Below are 18,951 nucleotides of genomic sequence, written 5' to 3' on the forward strand. Positions count from 1 at the left end.
TCATGCAGGGTTCAGGCCCAGTTTAAGGCCCAGAGCCACTAAGTCTCATTCCTTTTCACTATCTCCTGAAAGGTATGATGAGCTGCCCTACACCTCACAACATATTCTAGCACCAACAGAAGAGAAGAGGATGAAAAGAATTAGCAGAGTGCTTGGACACCTAAACCAAGTTGAGGGAAGGAAGATTTTAAAATGATAATTCTATCACAAAGAATTATATCTAAACAGGATGAAGTTCAGGAGAAAAGACAGCAAAAGAGGGGACAAAAAAAAAAAAAAAAAAAAAGAGGGGACAATGAAGGATGGGCCATTAAGAAAACACAGAGACTCAGCAAGGGGAGAAGGACTAACGTATCCTTAGAAAGGGCAGAGGTGGGTGGGAGAACCAGTACTTGTCAGGCATGGAAGTGGAAAGAGATATCCATGCACCATAAGGACATCTGGAGGGGAGTATCTATCACTTGGAAGAGCTCAGCTCATGTTCCATGAATGAATGAATAACTGAATGAATAAATGAACTGAGAACAGGCAACTCAAAAGAAAATTCACCAAGTGAGCAAGTACTTACACCCAAACAGGGCAGTCAGGGGCCTTAATGGGTGACACAGTCTCACTGGGAATGGCAATTCCATTTGGATGGTAATGAAGGAGGGAGGGATTTATTCTTTAAGATGAGGGCAGAATGTCCACAAATTCCTTTTTTAGTCTATGCAAGTATAATAAGTCCTACAAAAAAAGGGCTGTGACTTCCACCTAAGGTAAACCTCTAATGCTAAAGTTTCCAATATTTTACCTTACTCTGTCCTGACTATAAAGGGCTTTCCCCCCTGAATTCACCACACAATCAGTTTTGATCTCAAATGGCTCTAATTTCTTAACAGTCCTCTTTATAAATATGCTGGTAAAGGTCAAGTCATCATAACAGGGCTTTGCATATTCTAAAATGCTCTTCTTTATACCTAATCATGGTCTCAAAGAGAAAACCCTTGACGTGGATCACACACAAGGATACAGTTGGGTAGTTTTCTTCTCTTAAAATACTACCAGTATTACAACATATTAGACTCTCTTCTTTTTATTTCCACTTTCACGTGATTGTTTGGGTTTTTATTCTCTTATCAAAGTATGACCTGTCTGTCATCCTCCTTAATAAGTGGGAACCCATTTAATATGCTCAACTAGGTTAAGTCACAGTCTGAGTGTATTCTGCATTACTGATTCATTCATAATTAATGCATACACAGAGGAAAAGAAAGAAGACACAATTCCTGACCTGTAGAAATGTCCTTTAGCTGGTGAGACAAGACTTTACCCATGTTAACAGTTACATAACAATGCAAGGAAGTATATGATTAATTGGCAACATGGACAGGATATGTTGGGAGTACCTAGGGAGTGAGACGGGTGTTGGCTGAAGAACAAAGACCTTGTGGATAAAGTAGAATTTAACTGGGAGTCCTGCAGGATGAACAATACTATTAGAAAAGGTAGAATGGAGAGATAAAGACATCTCATGCTTTGAGAGGTGAGCCCAGTGCTTGGAGTGGAGGATTTCTGCAATACTGAGGACTGGCCATAAAGAAGGGGGTTGGGGGGAAACTGCAAGGGTTTTATAGTGAGACAAGGAGTAGTATTACCACCTAATGGCAGGAAGATAATTTTTCTCTTCCTCAACATATAAGTCATCATGGCCAATAGTGGGCCTGTTCATTCATTCATTCATTCATTCACTCATTCATAAATGTCGGTTACCATTTTATATCAAGTCCTGTTCTATGTACCAGAGGCTATAAAATACTCCCTTCCCTGAGAAGCACAGAGAGTAGGAGAGACTGACCAAAAAAACCCAATGATTTCCATGTATTATGAAAAGGGCTATGAGATACAGGGGAAAAAAAAAAAAAGAGATACATGGGAATTAGATTACAAGGGAGCAGAGGAGAGACACCTAAGTCATCTTTAGGGGCTGAAGACTGAAAAACACTTCAAAGAGAAGGAAATGTAGTCCTGAAAGAGGAGAAGTTTGTAGAAGGGGAAGGCAATCAGGGAAGAGCCCACTGCAAATGCAAAGGCCCAGAGCTCGAGACAGCTTGGGGGATGGAGGGAATCCAGTTCAGGTGGGAACACAGGATGCATGTGGAGAAGGGGCAGCAGGGGAGGAAGGGTCACTGACTATTTAAAATACAGGAAACCAAAGAGCTGTGAGAACTTATCTCCCCCTGCAAATAATTTACCCTGGGATTTTTGGATGGCTTCCTTCTCCATGCTTCCAATTTCTTCATTAGAGCCCTTTAACTGAATATCCTTTGGTTCTGAATGCCAAAGTCAAAATTAGGTCAATACGTAATAATCACCCTAAGGTTTATGTTTACCAGACTCACGGAAGCTTGGGGATAAAAACGGAAGCCTTCTACTTGAACCTCCTTTCCAAGGTAACATTTCTTCTAAGCATTCCTGGAAGGTGGCCATCCAGACGGAAAGAAATCTCTCCGGCCCCAGGGAGCTCAGTTTATCTCAGGAAGCAGCCCAGTGCATGACTGTACATCATTAGTTGTAAGAAATTTTTTTCCCTTAAATTGAAATTAAGTATGTCTTCCTGTTGCTTCTATCCATTTCGACCCCTTAGAGTGAAAAAAATAGCCTGCTGTGCCTCCTACATACAAATGGTGCTACGTTACATTTATAACGGTGAATTGAGAAATGTCCCTTTTGCTCTCTAAAGGTCTTGTTAATTGACAACTGGCTTAGTTTTGATTAATTAGATGGTCTTAATATCATGTGCCACCTTCCTTTTCATGAAGACCTTGAAGGGACATCTGTCACTGTTAGTAATACTCCATTTTCCTCCTTTACTGATTAGTAATACCTTATGTTTGCACAATACTTCAACCCTTTCCAAACATCTTCACATAAATTATCACAACGTAGTGTCGTAAGAAAGTGCTACGCCACTGTATGTTACCTTCACAAAAATTTCTGCACCTGTTTTATGATGCACTATAAAGGATAGGGCAAGTCCTGTAAAATATGTCTGAGAGAATCCTACGGTTTCTGACACAACAATAGCTAGTAAATGTCAAAGAATTAACATGTTTTAAGAGAAGGAAGAAGAAAAAAGTAGTTATCAGAACAAACTCTGGATGTCTACTTCAATCATGGACAAATGACTGATACTTTCCTTAACTACAGACCATACACATTCCTACCTTAGCAAACTATTTGTTTAATCACAATTACTCATGCAACAAACACAGATGCTAAGTGCCTGGCACAGGGACTGAGGGAGAGAGAGCATAGATATGGGGTTAAGGAAGGTACCATGTTAACTCTGGATATTAAATGTAAAGCAAAAGTTCAAAGAAATGAGATGGCTTAGTCAAAATCATGACTTAGTGACCTGGGAAATATGGAGGGGAGGACCTGGTAGGGAAGAGGGGAGGGCACTCAACAGGGGAAATAGAACGTAAACCCCATGATTCCAAGCACGGTCTTTCCCAAAGCAAAGCACAAAGTACCAGCTCTACGGTGGTGCTATGAAGACTGTCAAGGATGGGGGGCCTGGGGACCCTTGCGTTCTGGAGTAAGTCTGGCCCTGCAGGGTTAAGGGGATGTCCGGCTACTAAGACTAAACTGACAGCAGCTTTTTCCCCATCAAGCCAAAGAGAGATGTGCTTGTTCCTCCAGAAAGCATTATAGGAATTTAAACTCCTTGTTGCCTCAGCAAGTTATAGGTCTGGGTAGAGGTGTGATTGCAAACGTCAAGGATCCCTGGGGAGCAATTCTATGACGGATGCAGTGTTTCACCCCGTTGGAAACAATGGTTAAACACCTGTAAGATTCACTGCACAGGATAAAATGACATGCCCACTATGGATCGATACCTTGCTGCCTCCCCGGCTCCAGACTGAGGGACACACGTGCCTGTTTAGTTTGCAGCCTGCAAAAGTGCACAGGCACCCCAACCTGAGGAACCTCTAAGGATTAGGGACTTAACCTGAGGACAGTTGACTTTGGCCCCAGGAACGATACATGGAACTACCAAGTCATAGTAACCGTTCAGTGATTTCTCCATAGAAACAGGAGGATATTAGGGTTCTCTGACCCTTGGAGAAAACAAACGGCATGCCTGAAACCGTGCCTTTCGTGATGCTAACACACAGGACAGAGGAGAAAGCGTAAAAAACGAATGACGGACCGACCTTGTTGGCAGGGTGCAGCAACCGTCCGCTGTGAGTCTGACTTGAGTTTCATAGCTGTCCAGGGGGCACACGGCCTGCTGAACGGAGGGACACTCCACAGTGCTGCAGTCCACGCTGAAAACTGGGGGGCAAACAGAGGCACCATTCACCGTTACGTTTCCTTGCATTTTGAGTCCCCAAACGAAACACTGGCTCTTCAAATTTTTGTAGTCTCCTTGCTTCCTGGAAACCCTGTCTTAGCACTGGCATTTTCATTTCCATCAACGTTAGAGAACTGTAATATGACCCCAATCTTCTGTTCAAGAAAAGAAGGGAACAAGACACTGAAGAGTTAAGATGCAGACACAGAGAAAGACAGAGAGTTAAACCAGTGGTGGTTCTGGGGATGGTGACGACCAGCCCAAGGCATTTCTGATGAAACAGCTCAAGAGACGAACAAGGGCTTGCTTGGCTTGAGCATTTACCAAGCAGTTAAAAAAAATCTGACCCATGGTTAGAAACTTTGGAAGAGGAAACCTCTGCAGTCCAGACCTATTCACAGACCACATCAGAAACGCAGCCACAAGAACAGAGATGTTAGAAATACCATAGATCCAGAAACAGCTGGGACATGACTACAAAACAAATGTTGCAAAGAAGTTGAGTTAACAGTCAAAGATGACTTAGCACATGCTATAAAGCTAACAGACGGATGGTGGGGAGCTGGCAAGGAGGAAGACTGGGGCTGAGTATTTCATTATAAAATGTCTGGCATTTTGATGCATATATTTATCTAAAAATAACTTTGTTTTATGTATGATGATTGTTTTTAAATGTAATACTTTAAAGTGACAGATATATCTGCAAATGAGGACGACGACCTCCTCTGGGGGAATGAAGCAGGCAACCACAGTACCATAAGTTTTAACCCTACGGCCCCCATCAAGCATACTTTGAAGGAAGAAAAAAGAAGAAGAGAAAAAGACAGGGTCCCTCTCTGAAGGCACTTCTGTACCAGTGGATTATCTGGTTCTCTGACTGGAGGGCAGAAGCCAGGCTGCTGTTAGCCCAGAGTAGCAAGTTTGCAGCGTCCCACTGTCAAGTGGCCAGGGTGGGGTGGGGGGCGGGGGAAGGCTGGCTGCTGCTGCCCTCTGATGCAAAGCAGCGAGGCTGCTGGGACCAAGCCCGTGCATACCTGGTTTGCACTCATAGAGGTCACAGCACTCTCCCGGCTTCCCTGAGGCTTTGGACACAAGTATGTTCAGGTATCCTGGCTGGCAGACTTTCCGCAGGCAGCCCGCGGGGTCGCACACGCAGCGGCTGGGGAGGGGGCAGCACTCCCCGGGGGGCGCATAACCCTCGATCAGAACGGAGTCTTCAGGACAACGCGGAGAGAACTGGACTTCACAGCGGGCCTTGGAGCAATCTGGCTTCTCTTCTAAATGGGAGAGAAAGAGTTTAGCACAGGCCCAGGGGCAGCATGGGGCACTTTCCCCATAAGTGCAGGCAGCCCTGATGATAGACTAACTAACAAAGAGTACAGAAGGGACAGAAATCTGGTGAGAACCCTCAAACACAGCTAAGCCGCCCATGGAAATCTTTCCTGTGACCTGCTCATGACACCAGAGCAAGAGGTGGAAGCTGCCTTCTCCATCGGCCCGTCCCCTCCCTTGTGTTGAACAATCCATGTCCAGCACATAGACCAGGTGAAGAAAGGCGGAGGGAAGATGCCTATGTGACGCAGAGACTCTGAAAACCGGACTCAGTCACTGACCAGTGGAAAGATCTTTAAGTTTAAGAGGAGTTTTAAGGGCCGTTCTTTGAAAACAGTGTACATTTAAACACCAAAACAGGCCCACAAATACCTAATGGCTGCTTTGGGGACTGAAGACAAGATGCATGACAGTCACCACGGAGGAACTCGACCTCCAAGCTCTGAAATTTGAGGAGATGAACAGATTAAGATGATATGAAAGCTTTAGCAAGATGGATATTGAGGCCAAATTCCCATGTAATTTCCCGAAATGGCATCTGGTGTGTTTCTATCCCTAGCAGAAATCCATCAAATGTACCTCATTCTCCTTTCTACAGTATTATGTCACCAACCTATTGCTGCACTTCCATTTTACAGATAAGAAAAATAAATCAAGCAAAGCCCTAGCTTCTGGAGCCCCAGTCCATAGCTCAGTTTCTTGGTTTAAGCTTTTAAGAAACTTATAGCCACATTAGGCCCTTGTCAATTGCATTATTATGAACTGTCATCAAATCTTTAACCGTGGTCATTTTTAAGTCTTTTGTCATTTACCGACAGTTCTGGGTGTACTCTGATGCTTTTGCAAAAATGTTCCTATAAAAGGGTTTCATCTTCAAGGAATTCATGGAAAAGACTCTGACAAGTACAGGTTTCTGGTAACTGACTATAGTGCTGAAGCAAATGAAGAAGCATTTTCAAAACTCTAATGGAAAACTGATGAATTCATAAAAGTGCTAACAAAAGATCAAGATGAAAAAAAAATTAATTACATGGGACTGAGTGAACTGATGAGGATGATTATAATTTTTGTGACTTTCTGTTTGAATAAAAAAAAAATCCCACAAGGACTCAGAGGCAAAAAATATACAAATCAATTTTCACTGCAAAGTAAAGGAGCTGTTACTGTGGAGGATTACTGGACTGAATGTCAATATTATGACATAGCATGAGTGTGTTTCGTGTTTGGTAATTGCAATCATTGTTGCTTTTGTTGTGGTCATCCATTTACAATGCTTGGTGTCAGTCTATTTATCTCTTGTAAAAATAAAATATAGTGTGTGTGTGTGTGTGTGTGTGTGTGTGTGTGTGTGTGTGTGTGAGAAAAAAAAACGTTCTGGAGATGGATGGTGGTGATGGTTGCACAAACAATGTGAATGTACTTAATGCCACTGAACTGTGGCATTAATATGCCTTCACTTAAATATACTGAAGATGACAAGTTTTACATTATGCATATTTTATCACTATTTTTTAAAATAAAGATACCTTTATTTTATAATAATACCTTTTTAAACTCAAAAAAAAAAAAAGAAAAGAGAAGTCTGAAATAAACCAAAAGCACATCATCATGGCCTCATGACCTTGAGTGGAAAGAGTTCGGAAAATGTTGGGTGAAAATAATGCCATGTCGTATTGGGGTACGTTCATAAGCTCTGTCTTTCCTAAAGTAAAATCCACAAAGAAGCACAAAGCAGGGTTAGATACAAGAGGTCTCCTAGTTCAGCCTTCTAAACTAAAAATTTTAGTCTATTTTGTAGATAAAGAACCTGAGGCCCAAGAATTCAAGCGATGTGTCTAAGGTCAGTGGTAAAATTAAAGCAAGAATCCAAGCTTCCTTACTTCCAGTCCACTTAGCTCTTTATATTGCAAAAGTAGGTGTATTTCCAAAATCAAGTGTCCCTCAGGTCATTTCTACCTTGATTGCTGTATCTTTCATTTCACCATCCATCTTCCTTGTGTAACTATTTCTTGTCTAATCAAAAGATAGCACAGGAGAGCCTTCATACTCATAGTTCTAGTAAATTCATTAAAAAATATTTCTTGAGTGCCTGCTGTTCCAGCAGCCTGGGATACACCACAAGGAAAACAAACATAGATCCTGGCCCTTATACAGTTTACAATGCACTGGAGGGTGATATAAAATAAACAATAAATATTATAAATAAGCAAACTATATAGTAGCAGAGGGTGATAAGTGCTGGGTGGGGGAATAGAACAGAGCAAGAGGGAATTAGAGTGCATGGAAGAAGTGGGGGGCAGTTACAATTTGGTCGGGGGACTTCCCTGGTGGCACAGTGGTTAAGAACCCACCTGCCAATGCAGGGGACACAGGTTCGAGCCCTGGTCTGGGAAGATCCCACATGCCATAGAGCAACTAAGCCCGTGTGCCACAACTACTGAGCCTGCGTGCCACAACTACTGAAGCCCGCGCACCTAGAGCCTGTGCTCTGCAACAAGAGAATCCACTGCAATGAGAAGCCCGCAAACTGCAATGAAGAGTAGCCCCTGCTCGCTGCAACTAGAGAAAGCCTGAGCATAGGAATGAAGACCCAACACAGCCAAAGATAAATTAAAAAACAAACAAACAGACAAACAAAAAACAATTTGGTTGGAACAGGCATCACTGGGAAGCTGATGTTTGAACAGATTTGAAGGAGTGAAGGGTGGGCCATGGAGATACTTGGGAGAAGAGCATCCCAGCAGAGGGCACAGCTACTGCACTCCTGCACGTCCCAAGAGGAGCAAGAGGCCAGTGTGGCTGCAGCAGGATATACAGAGGATACATATATCCAATTTTCATATTACAAGCCCAAGCAACTGTCTTCAGAAGAGAACACAATTAAGAGGAATTCCACTCCTGGATCCCCATCAGCGTGGGCAGAACAAATCAAAGAGCTGAGGAGGAGAAAGCAAATCGTGGCTGTATGGGTGATGGAGTGTGTAAAGCACACTGAGTAGATCTCTTATCTGTCAAACACAAACACATGGTCTCATAATTAATAAGAGTGCTATGACTTTAACTGCAAACAGAACTTAATTTCTGCTCTTGTTAATGTGCTGTAATTAACTTATTCTGTATCACATTCTATTACATTCTCATTCTAGAAAATATTTGGTATGTATGATCAGATTTTTAAAACATAAGCTTCAAAGAAAGATGTTTTCATTAAAACCCAACATATTAGATCTTCCTAGTTATTCTGCTCTTTAAGTTTCTTTTAACAGTCCCAACATTGTCACTGACTGATATGTATTTTGCAGCTCAAGCCCTGAGAGATTTATTTACTTCTGAAGACCTGCCTTAGTAACACACGTGGCATAAGGTACCACATAAGGTACCACATAAGAGGATTAAATCTTATAAATGCTTTTTCAACTTTTCTCAAGATTCATATCGGCTTTCCCTTTAATTTACTGATATAATCAATTAGTAGATTTTAAACCAGCCTCGTTTTCTTAGAATAAACCCTCTTTCTAAAGATCCAGCTGGGTGTGACTTCCTAACATTTTAAGATTTTTAGATTAATAAGCTTGAGTAATATTAGCCCGGAGCTCTCTCTTTTCGTGTGTGTGTGCTGGCCTCATCTGGTCTTAGTTCCAGAGTTATACTAACTTTTTCAATGACCTGTTTATCATTCTACCTCTTTCTCGGCTATGAAGCAGTTCATATACCATAGGAATTATCTATTCTTTGATGTTTTCATATAACTCATGAACCTATCTGAACTCAGTATATTTTTAAAGGAGGAAAGGACAGATTTCTTTGTTGGTTATTAGATTATTCAGGTGTTCCACCTTTTTTAGAATTATCTATACTAACATATATTAGAAATATATATAACATTTATATATATTAAGAAATATACACATTAAGAAATACCTCATTCATCTAGAGTTACAAATTCATTTCAGGCTTTATGGAGCAAGCTTTCTTTTTTGTGGTTTATGTGTTCATGGGTTCTCTCAAGTTTTTGAATCTCTTCCTTGTCTTTCAGATTGTTTACCTGGCTTTTCTCTAGGTTTAAAATTGATGCTTAGTTCACTTTCTCAGAAGTGTGAATAACTTTAATTATGATTTTAATACTTTAGCCAAATATTGCTAAAAATTGCTTTTCTCTAGGTTTAAAATTGATGCTTAGTTCACTTTCTCTTCTACTTTCTCAGAAGTGTGAAAAACTTTAATTATGATTTTAATACTTTAGCCAAATATTGCTTTGGTTATATTCTAATTTTTGATACGTACTACTCTCAATGTAACTCATTTCTAATTCAGTTTTGATCTCTTCTTTAACTAAGGACTTTTTAGGACAGTGCTAATAAATTTCTGCATGGCTTTCCTTTTTCCTTTCTTTCTCCTTGGCTTTCCTTTTCAGTTTAATTTATAGTTTCACTGCCCTGTTGCCAGAAAATGTAGGCTATACAATTTTCTACTTCTGTTAATTTCTTGAGTTTATCTTTTGTTTTTGTTTTTTTGGCATGCATGTATGTACATGTGGCCTATGGCCAACTTTTTGAATACACAAGTATTTGGAAAGGACATGTATTCTCTGTTTATTGAATCCAAACTTGCAAATCTATTAAATCAAGCTTAATTATGACATTCAGCTCACTTACATCTTACATTTTTTACCTGATTTCCAAGAAGGATCTATAAAAAATCTCCCACTATGAACCAGCAACTTCTCCTCATATTTCTAACAGTTTTTACTTTAATTTTTCAAGGATGTGTTGTTAAGTTCATGACTAGCAGGCAGAAGATTCAAGCCTGTTATACTGACTTGGCAAATTGTAAAGTGATGCTTTCAAAGAATTTAGATTTCTAAGATCTAAATCTTTTTTATTATTTTGTAATCGTTAAGTGTCTTAGCTTTATTCGCCTCTTCATTCTACTCTCTATTCACTTTTCAACAGATTATCTAGAACACTCACCCAGCATCCTTCCCTTCCCCCATCAGCAGCCTGTCACTTGAACCCAACTATGGTTACCATAGCATCAGGAATTGTTTTTCTAAAACCTTCTTTCTCAGCCTGTTTCTAAATAATTCTCGCAGTCGATTTCATTTATTCATCTGTGTCTCTACTCCATCTCTCTTCCATGGAGAAAATAAGGAGAAAACTACAGACACACCATATATTTTCTATCATTTAGAAGGCTTTTCTGACATTACCTCTGAATTTTAAATTTTATCCATTTGAAGAGAAGCCTCTCCTAACTCTTCCCCTATGATGTCTAACAAGTCTATATATAGTACTTAACTTAATTAACAACCTCTTCAGTCTGGTTGCCCCTTTGCAACTGGCATCTTAAAAAAAAAAACAAAAAACAACTGCCCCAGATATAGAAAGACTAAAGTGACAGGATCACTTGCAATAGAGGTAATTAAGGGAAATAAGCTAGTTTCATCATATTAATTATCTCTCTTTAAGAGGTTAGCCTCAAAATATTGACAGGGTCACCCAGTATTAAAGGGACTTTACAATAATAATGGCAAGTCTGTATCAATCCTAGTCACTTTAACCTGCATCTTGGCCAGTTGTAGACTTTTTCCAGGTCCATATGTCAACAGGAAAAGTAAAATCATGATCTACAAGCAGCAAATGCATTCAAGGGTTTTCTGCTTTAAACACAGATTTAAAGAAAACCAAAGACGAATGAAAAACTACTAAATGGAAAAAGAAAAAAAAAAGAAAAATTATACTGCCAGATTCTCATTCTAGCTATTTAATTTCTGTAGAGTCTCCCACATCTGACACTGAAGCATTCTTCCTCTTTCAAAACCTCTTAAAATGGCCATTTAAAAATAACAGCAGGGCTTCCCTGGTGGCACAGTGGTTGAGAGTCCGCCTGCCGATGCAGGGGACACGGGTTCGTGCCCCAGTCTGGGAGGATCCCACATGCTGTGGAGCAGCTAGGCCCGTGAGCCATGGCCGCTGAGCCTGAGCGTCTGGAGCCTGTGCTCCGCAACGGGAGAGGCCACAACAGTGAGAGGCCCGCGTACCGCAAAAAAAATAAATAAATAAAATAATAACAGCAGATATGCTGCACACTTATTAATGGAAAAACAGGTCACATAAAATGGACCAGTAAATTTAGAAAGGCAAATACAAAGTCAGTGCTGCTGGGTACTCTGTGCTTTGCTGAAATCTATCCCAATTCTCACGTATACAATATACATGCACACGGGCAACCCATCATCATTCTGAGACCATTCTTGGGAGTTCCAACTATGGAGCTATTTTAAGGGAACCCAAATTTGGATTAGAACTAATATCACAGAATTTAGCAGATAGAACATAGAGTTAAGAGGAGAAGAGTCTGGGATCACTGTTTTCCCCATACCTTACTCTGGTAATCTCCCTCCTTTAAAACCTCACTCCTTTAGAATCTGAAGTCTTGCAGTAGCTATGGCATCAGCCTAGGGTATCACAGTGGCCACTAGGTGGTCCTGGGAGATACACCTCATGGTACCAGCTGAGATGCAATCTATGAATCCTTCCTTCCCCCATTCATTCAGCACATATCTACTGAATGAGTTCCATGTGCCAAGGATTCTAGGCACAGGGCCTGGAGCAGGGAATAAAACAAAGTCCTTGCTTGCCTTCTTGGATTTACCATTCTAGAGGAGTTACATAATAAACAAAGAACTACACAGCATAATGCCAGACGGCGACAAATTCTTTGAAGCAGAATTGACAATACAACTGTAATGCACTGGCCAGGCGGGTGACGCAGGTCTCTCTTGAGGACATGGCACCTGCACGGAGACCTGAATGAAAGAAGGGGGAAGGCAGGCAAACTGCAGGGCAAGGGTGTCCCAGATGCAGGAAACAGCAAGAATAAAGTCTCCGAGGCAAGAACAAACCTACTCGCCACACAGAAAATATTTGTCTCACGATTGTTAAGAAGAAATCTGAATTAGTATAATTCACAGGTAAAAAATACCAGAAAAGACTTATAAGAAAAACATTTTGCTGGATGGTGTTTCTTATTAAGGATTCAATTCTCGTGATCATGCTAGAGCAGTGAAGGAATATCTACCAGCTAGGCACCTTCTCCGTGAGGTGCCATGCCTCACCTCGTGCTCACACCCCTTCCCACTCCTGTGTGAAAGAGACGAAATCGGCATTGCTACTTGGCAGATGAGGAAACTTGGCCAAGGTCACAAAGTAAGTGGCAGAGCGTCCAAAGCACGAACTTCACACTAGTCCACAATGCCAAGAGCAAAAGTAACTTCAGCTTTCCTGGTATTTGTATGTTGAGTCAATGGCTACATTTTTGCTCAAGTATAGAATGCAAAAGTCATTTGCAGGGACTTCCCTGGTGGCATAGAGGTGAAAAATCGGCTTGCCAATACAGGGGACACGGGTTCGAGCCCTGGCCCGGGAAGGTCCCACATGCTGCGGAGCAACTAAGCCCGTGTACCACAACTACTGAGCATGTGCTCTAGAGCCCGTGAGCCACAACTGCTGAGCCCGTGTGCTGCGACTACTGAAGCCCACGCGCCTAGAGCCCGTGCTCTGCAAGAAGTGACGGCACAGCAATGAGAAGCCTGCACGCCGCAACAAAGAGTAGCCCCCACTCTCCACAACTAGAGAAAATCTGCGCACAGCAACGAAGACCCAACGCAGACAAAAACAAATTTTTTATAAAGTCATTTGCAAAGATAAAGAGGTTCAGGGTCTTCGGCTGTGTCCTCATCACTTTCTGGTTGGCCATCCTCCCCATCTCATTTGCTTCTTGGCCATACAAACGTAAAGGAGGAGCTCTCTTATACCCAGCACTATTTGGTTCTGAAGACTTCTACTACAAGTGCAAGACACATGTCATCCCTGCATTTTTAAATTTAGAGGCTGACTCCTTTAAAGTTACACTGTGAATTCTTTTCATTCACATTCCATGATTTTATCATAACCTTTTTTGGCAAGCTTCGTGGTGAAGACTTGTTCCACACAACCATAACCCCGAGGGGAAAAAATTAGGCTTGTTGATGCAGTCCCAGAAATATTTCATATTTCAGCTTGTTCGGAAACACCAGCTGTACTTTCCCAGCACTTTCTTTTACTCTGAATTTAGGATTTAACAGTGATGGCATCTACATAGAGCCTTTCCCTGGTGGTTTGTTAAACATGTCACATTAAATTGTTTTCCAAAACCTAGTTAGTTTGTACCAGAGTGGGATATAAATTAGCCCAATATAAAGAAAAATAATTAAATGATCTGTAAGACCACAACATGCGATCCTTGAACTCAGTGGTTCTCAACCCTGGCTGTGCGTTAAGATCACTTACAAAGCTTTTAAGAATGCCACTGTCTGGATTCCACCTCCAATCAATTATAGCAGAATTTCTGGGGAAGGAGCCTGGGAATTAATATCTGTTTCTATAGCTCCCTAGGTGATTCTATTGTGTGATTGGGGTTGAGGACCACTGTGTTACTCCTTCAAGCAAAATGGGAATCTTTACAATGAAGTTCTCTACTGACAACAGAGCTTCACCAGGGGCATGTTCAAACATCCTGGCAAACGGCAGCTGGCCAAATGCCAAAGCAGCACTAAGCCCTCCAGATCTCTGCCTGCCTCCAAGTGGTCCAAGCTGTATGCTGAGCCCATGGTACCTCCAGGAATCTCACAGACCACACATCTTTTCTAGGCAGGATGTTACTGAATTGGGTTGAAACGATGCTTTCCATTAGAGCTTTGCTGGACTGGCCACATCAGCATCAGTATCCGCCGGGAGCCTGTTGGAGCTGCAGAAGCGTAGACCCCATGCCAAGCCTACTGAATCAGAATCTGCATTTTAGCAAGATTCCCAGATGAGACAAACTGCTCTAGGTTGGTGGTTCTCAAACAGCAGTCCGTGGACCAGCACATCAGCCATTTCCTGGGAACCTGCTAGAGAGGCAACTCTAAGGCCCACATCAGACCTGCAGAATCAGAAACTCTGAGGGTGGGGCCCAGGAGTCTGTGCTTGAACAAATCCTCCGGGAGATTTTTCATGCATACTATCGTTTGAGAACCACAATGCTAGAATTTTGATTCTCAACCCTGGCAGCACATTAGAATCCCCTGAGGAACTTTAAAAGTTCAAAAGCTCAGAATACATCCCAGACCAATTAAATCAGAATTACTAGAAGTGGGACCCCAGCATCAGTATCTTAAAGTCTCCCTGATGACTCCAATGTACAGTAAGGGTTTATTCACTGTTCTAGCCACCCGCCACCCCCGCAGTCCCCTATACTCCCAGGGGATCGGAAGCCGCTTTAAATCTTAGGACATCTGAATCAACAAGTTCTCTGGAATCTTCCTGGGAGAAATGAGAAAAGCTGAAAGGGGTGTCCAGCATCTGCCTCTGGTAGGTGCTGGGGTAGAGGGAGTAGGGAGTGGGAGAGAGATTAGCTCCCAAACGAGACCTGTGTGCATCCTCCAGGATTTAAAATCCTGACTTATGAAAGTTTATTAGAATTTTGAGTCCAGAGACATTTTATCTCATCATCTGTTAATTCACACCAGGAACATGTATTCAGTTTACTCCCAGAAGGATTTGCCATTCAAATAACTATATTCATGTTTTCATACACGGTAATAAGTTTTCAATATGTAACAATGAATTTATTTTTTTTTAATCTGGCAATAAAGTAAGGCCTAAGGATAGTTTGGATAAATGTAAAAGACCTGAAGATTGGTTTCAAAAAGATTAATTTTACCTAATAAACTATAGCCTTCTCTGAAAACCTCGTGTCCCCTCCTTGCCATAAACACAAGCCCACAAAAAATGAGTGAAGGGACTTCTCTGGTGGCACAGCGGTTAAGAATCCGCCTGCCAATGCAGGGGATGTGGGTTCGAGCCCTGGTCCGGGAAGATCCCACATGCCGCAGAGCCAACTAAGCCCGTGTGCCACAACTACTGAGCCTGTGCTCCAGAGCCCGCGAGCCACAACTACTGAGCCTGAGTGCCACAACTACTGAAGCCCACGTGCCTAGAGCCTGTGCTCTGCAACAAGAGAAGCCACTGCAATAAGAAGCCCGCGCACTGCAACGAAGAGTAGTCCCTGCTCGCCGCAACTAGAGAAAGCCGGCACACAGCAATGAAAACCCAACTCAGCCAAAAAAAAAAAGAATGAAAATTATTAAAGAATGGGACAAATGACTGATGATGAAGACTTAAATGAACTAAAGTTTGTATAGTCAGTTCAGCAACATCTTAAGAGGAATCTTCGTAACAGCTTGAAAATGTCATAGAGGCATAAACATTAGAAATGAAGCATTCCCCAGGGTAGCGTTTAAACGGAAGGCAACATCCATTATAGAACACAAACAAAGCCTCTATTGTGCTGAATGATTCTGTGTCTTTGGGTGGGTCACTTTCCATACTTCAAGTTTTCCTCCACAGAGGAAAGGATACTGCTACTAACTTGGTTGTTACTTTCTTTAATCGTGACATGGATATAAGAAAATGTACTAAAATGTCAGATGTGAAAGAGGTGAAATGAAGGGTCTGGTGTTCCTCATCTATAAAATGAGGGGCTGGTCCCTGTGGGTGACTTATGAACATACTCCAGCCAGAAGCCCTGTGAGCCCTTCCTGTGCAGTCAGGTTCCAGGGGCTCTTGGCTTCTGCTCAGCTAAGGAAGACCAACAAATGATTGTTACATTAAAGGAGGGGCCAGTCTTTTTCTTTTAGAACTCCAGTATTTGTTACCACTGTAGAGTTTTAGCAATATAGTAGGAAATGTGATCTTATATGATTTAAAAAAGAAAGAACAGTAAACCAGGGGTTCTGTCAGTAATACTGTCAATAACTTTCTGAGTCCCAGAGGTGGCATATGGATCTCAAGTCTCCAGAAGGACCCCAAAAAATATTATGTGCTGACCTAACGTCTTCAAAGTTTCCTCGAAGTGACTACACTTATGCGGTTAAAATGATCAACAATAAAAGGCAGATGAATAAAGGACGGGTAGAGTCTGCAGAACACGGCTGCTGCTCTGTCTTTGCTGACAGTCGCAGTGCACATAAAGAACAGCAGGCTCTCTTACTGTTCAACTAACTGGTAGTTCTCATGAGGGTCTGCACATTATGGGGGGGGGGAACGTGTGGCTAAAATTACAGAAAGAGAGTTGTGAAAAAATATTTGGGCCATTTATTTTTTTCTTCCCCTTCCTCCCTTTCTTATTTCTGTCTTGCTAAAGATAAACTACTTGTTTGTAACACTTACTTGTCATTTAACAGTGGTTGCTTTTTATCTCTCTTACATGGGGGTCAGTATAGCTACTGGTTTAGCACAAAGATTTGAGAGCCAGAAAGAACTATGCTCAAATCTTGGCTCTTCTACAGCTAGCTGTGTGATCTCAGGCAAGTTTTTTGACCTCTCTGGGTCATAATTGCCTCAGGGTTATTTTAAGTGTCAAGTGAGATAATAAATATTGCAAGTAGCCCCGTGCCTGGTACATCTAAGTGCCCAAGTGATAGTAGTTCTTATCATCACCATCATTAATTATTAGAAAAAGTCTGTGCTTTGAGTCAGACCTCAGAATACTCAGTATACCATTGTGTTACACAGGGCATAAAAATACTTATTCTACAAGTCTGTTTGGAGACTAAAAGAACATACACATTCTTTCATATACAAAATATTATATAAATGTAAAAGAATATTTCACGCATTTTATATGTATATGTGTGTGTGTATAAACATACACATACACACACACACACACACTCACACACACACACACACACACACAGAGGACACTCACAGGCCCTCTTGTTAGTTCACTTTCCTTCTCAGTTTGTTTTAAACCTAATGCCCAACATGGGAACTGGGCATAATGAACACAGATCTGATCATTAAATGTTTGCTATTATTGACAAAGGTAAAGATGACTATGAGGGGCTTCCCTGGTGGTGCAGTGGTTAAGAATCCGCCTGCCAATGCAGGGGACAGGGGTTCAAGCCCTGGTCTGGGAAGATCCCACATGCCGCAGAGCAACTGAGCCAGTGTGCCACAGCTACTGAGCCTGAGCTCTAGAGCCCACGAGCCACAACTACTGAGCCCACGAGCCACAACTGCTGAAGCCCACGCGCCTAGAGCCCGTGCTCCGCAACAAGAGAAGCCACCGCAATAAGAAGCCCGTGCACCGCAACGAAGAGTAGCCCCCGCCCTCCACAACTAGAGAAAGCCCGCACACAGCAACGAGGAACCAACACAGCCAAAAATAAATACATAAAATAAATTTTAAAAAAAGATGACTATGAAACACACACAAATATGCCCTATATCACATACATATCTTAACATGCCCAGCACACATCGTCACCCTACTACGCTAAAAGTTGTGCTCAAGTGCCGTTTCTCTGTCAGCTTCCATTTACTTTAATTCCTTTTTTTAAAATGCTGCTTTTTGAGAGACCAGTCCTCACTCTGGAGAGAAGGAAGGAAGCTACCTTATTCAGGTAGTTTTCCCTGGAGAGTCTTCCCAGCTATTTCTGCATTCAGGATGTGTGATGGGCCTGCCTACAAAGCTACCAGATTGACGGGATGGCATATATGGTAATGAGTGCCTCGCCCAAACAAAGGCCTCCTGACATTTACCCCTGTACCATGAAGGAAGGCCCTCCCGGGTGAGAAACTGCCTCTTCCTTGCAGACCACCTTTGATGGCCAGCACCTCTCTGAACAGCCTCACTCCCTCCCCATGACTTTCTCTGAAGGCTTCTCCACCTTTCTGACCGTTCCTTCGGCTCCAGCACCAACTTTCTAATCAGATATGCGCCAGGCCGAGCCCCTGAGAGGGCCCCACGTTTCTATGCTGTCTTTGTATCCTTTGTGTACCCATGGCGTAAACCCTCATCCACTGCAACCGCTGAGAGGGCACCCGGAGACTACAAATATGTGAGCTGCAGCTGAGCAAAGGGACGTGTTTACTTTCCATCCTGAACTACAACTTGACCTGCAGCAAAAACAAAAATACTGCAGTGTGTATTTTTTCCCAGAAATGATAATTATAGTACTCCAAACATTTTTCCAACTTCAACTACCAAAATGGAAAAGGCATTTCAAAAAATAATTTATTAAATAGGCACTTATATTCTTGGTAGCCCTTACATGGAAATTCTACTTTTTTTTCTTCATAGCCATTAAAGGGCTTAGGTCTTGGCTCAAAACCTCTTCCAGGCTAAGGTGGGGCTCAGCCTGCCAGGCTGAGAGGTAAGTGACTGAAGAGCCTTCCCTATTCATTGCAGTC

At 42.1% G+C, this 18,951-nt stretch overlaps 1 protein-coding gene across 5 annotated transcripts in view; it reads right to left on the reverse strand.

The window, feature by feature from the left end:
- CRIM1 (cysteine rich transmembrane BMP regulator 1) overlaps nucleotides 1-18,951 on the reverse strand; it is a 207,614-nt gene that overhangs the window by 105,400 nt on the left and 83,263 nt on the right. For 4 of the 5 annotated variants that reach the window (XM_004265060.4, XM_033419294.2, XM_033419293.2 and 1 more), the window contains exons 3-4: nucleotides 5,374-5,616; nucleotides 4,200-4,320 (exon numbers count right to left, since the gene is read on the reverse strand). In XM_004265060.4, the coding sequence (XP_004265108.1) occupies nucleotides 4,200-4,320; nucleotides 5,374-5,616 (364 nt within the window). The remainder of the gene's footprint in view (nucleotides 1-4,199; nucleotides 4,321-5,373; nucleotides 5,617-18,951) is intronic. The other variant, XM_033419295.2, reaches the window with a different exon arrangement.

The sequence above is a fragment of the Orcinus orca genome, chromosome 13, assembly GCF_937001465.1.
Source record: "Orcinus orca chromosome 13, mOrcOrc1.1, whole genome shotgun sequence".
In the NCBI taxonomy this organism is placed as follows: Eukaryota; Metazoa; Chordata; class Mammalia; order Artiodactyla; family Delphinidae; genus Orcinus; species Orcinus orca.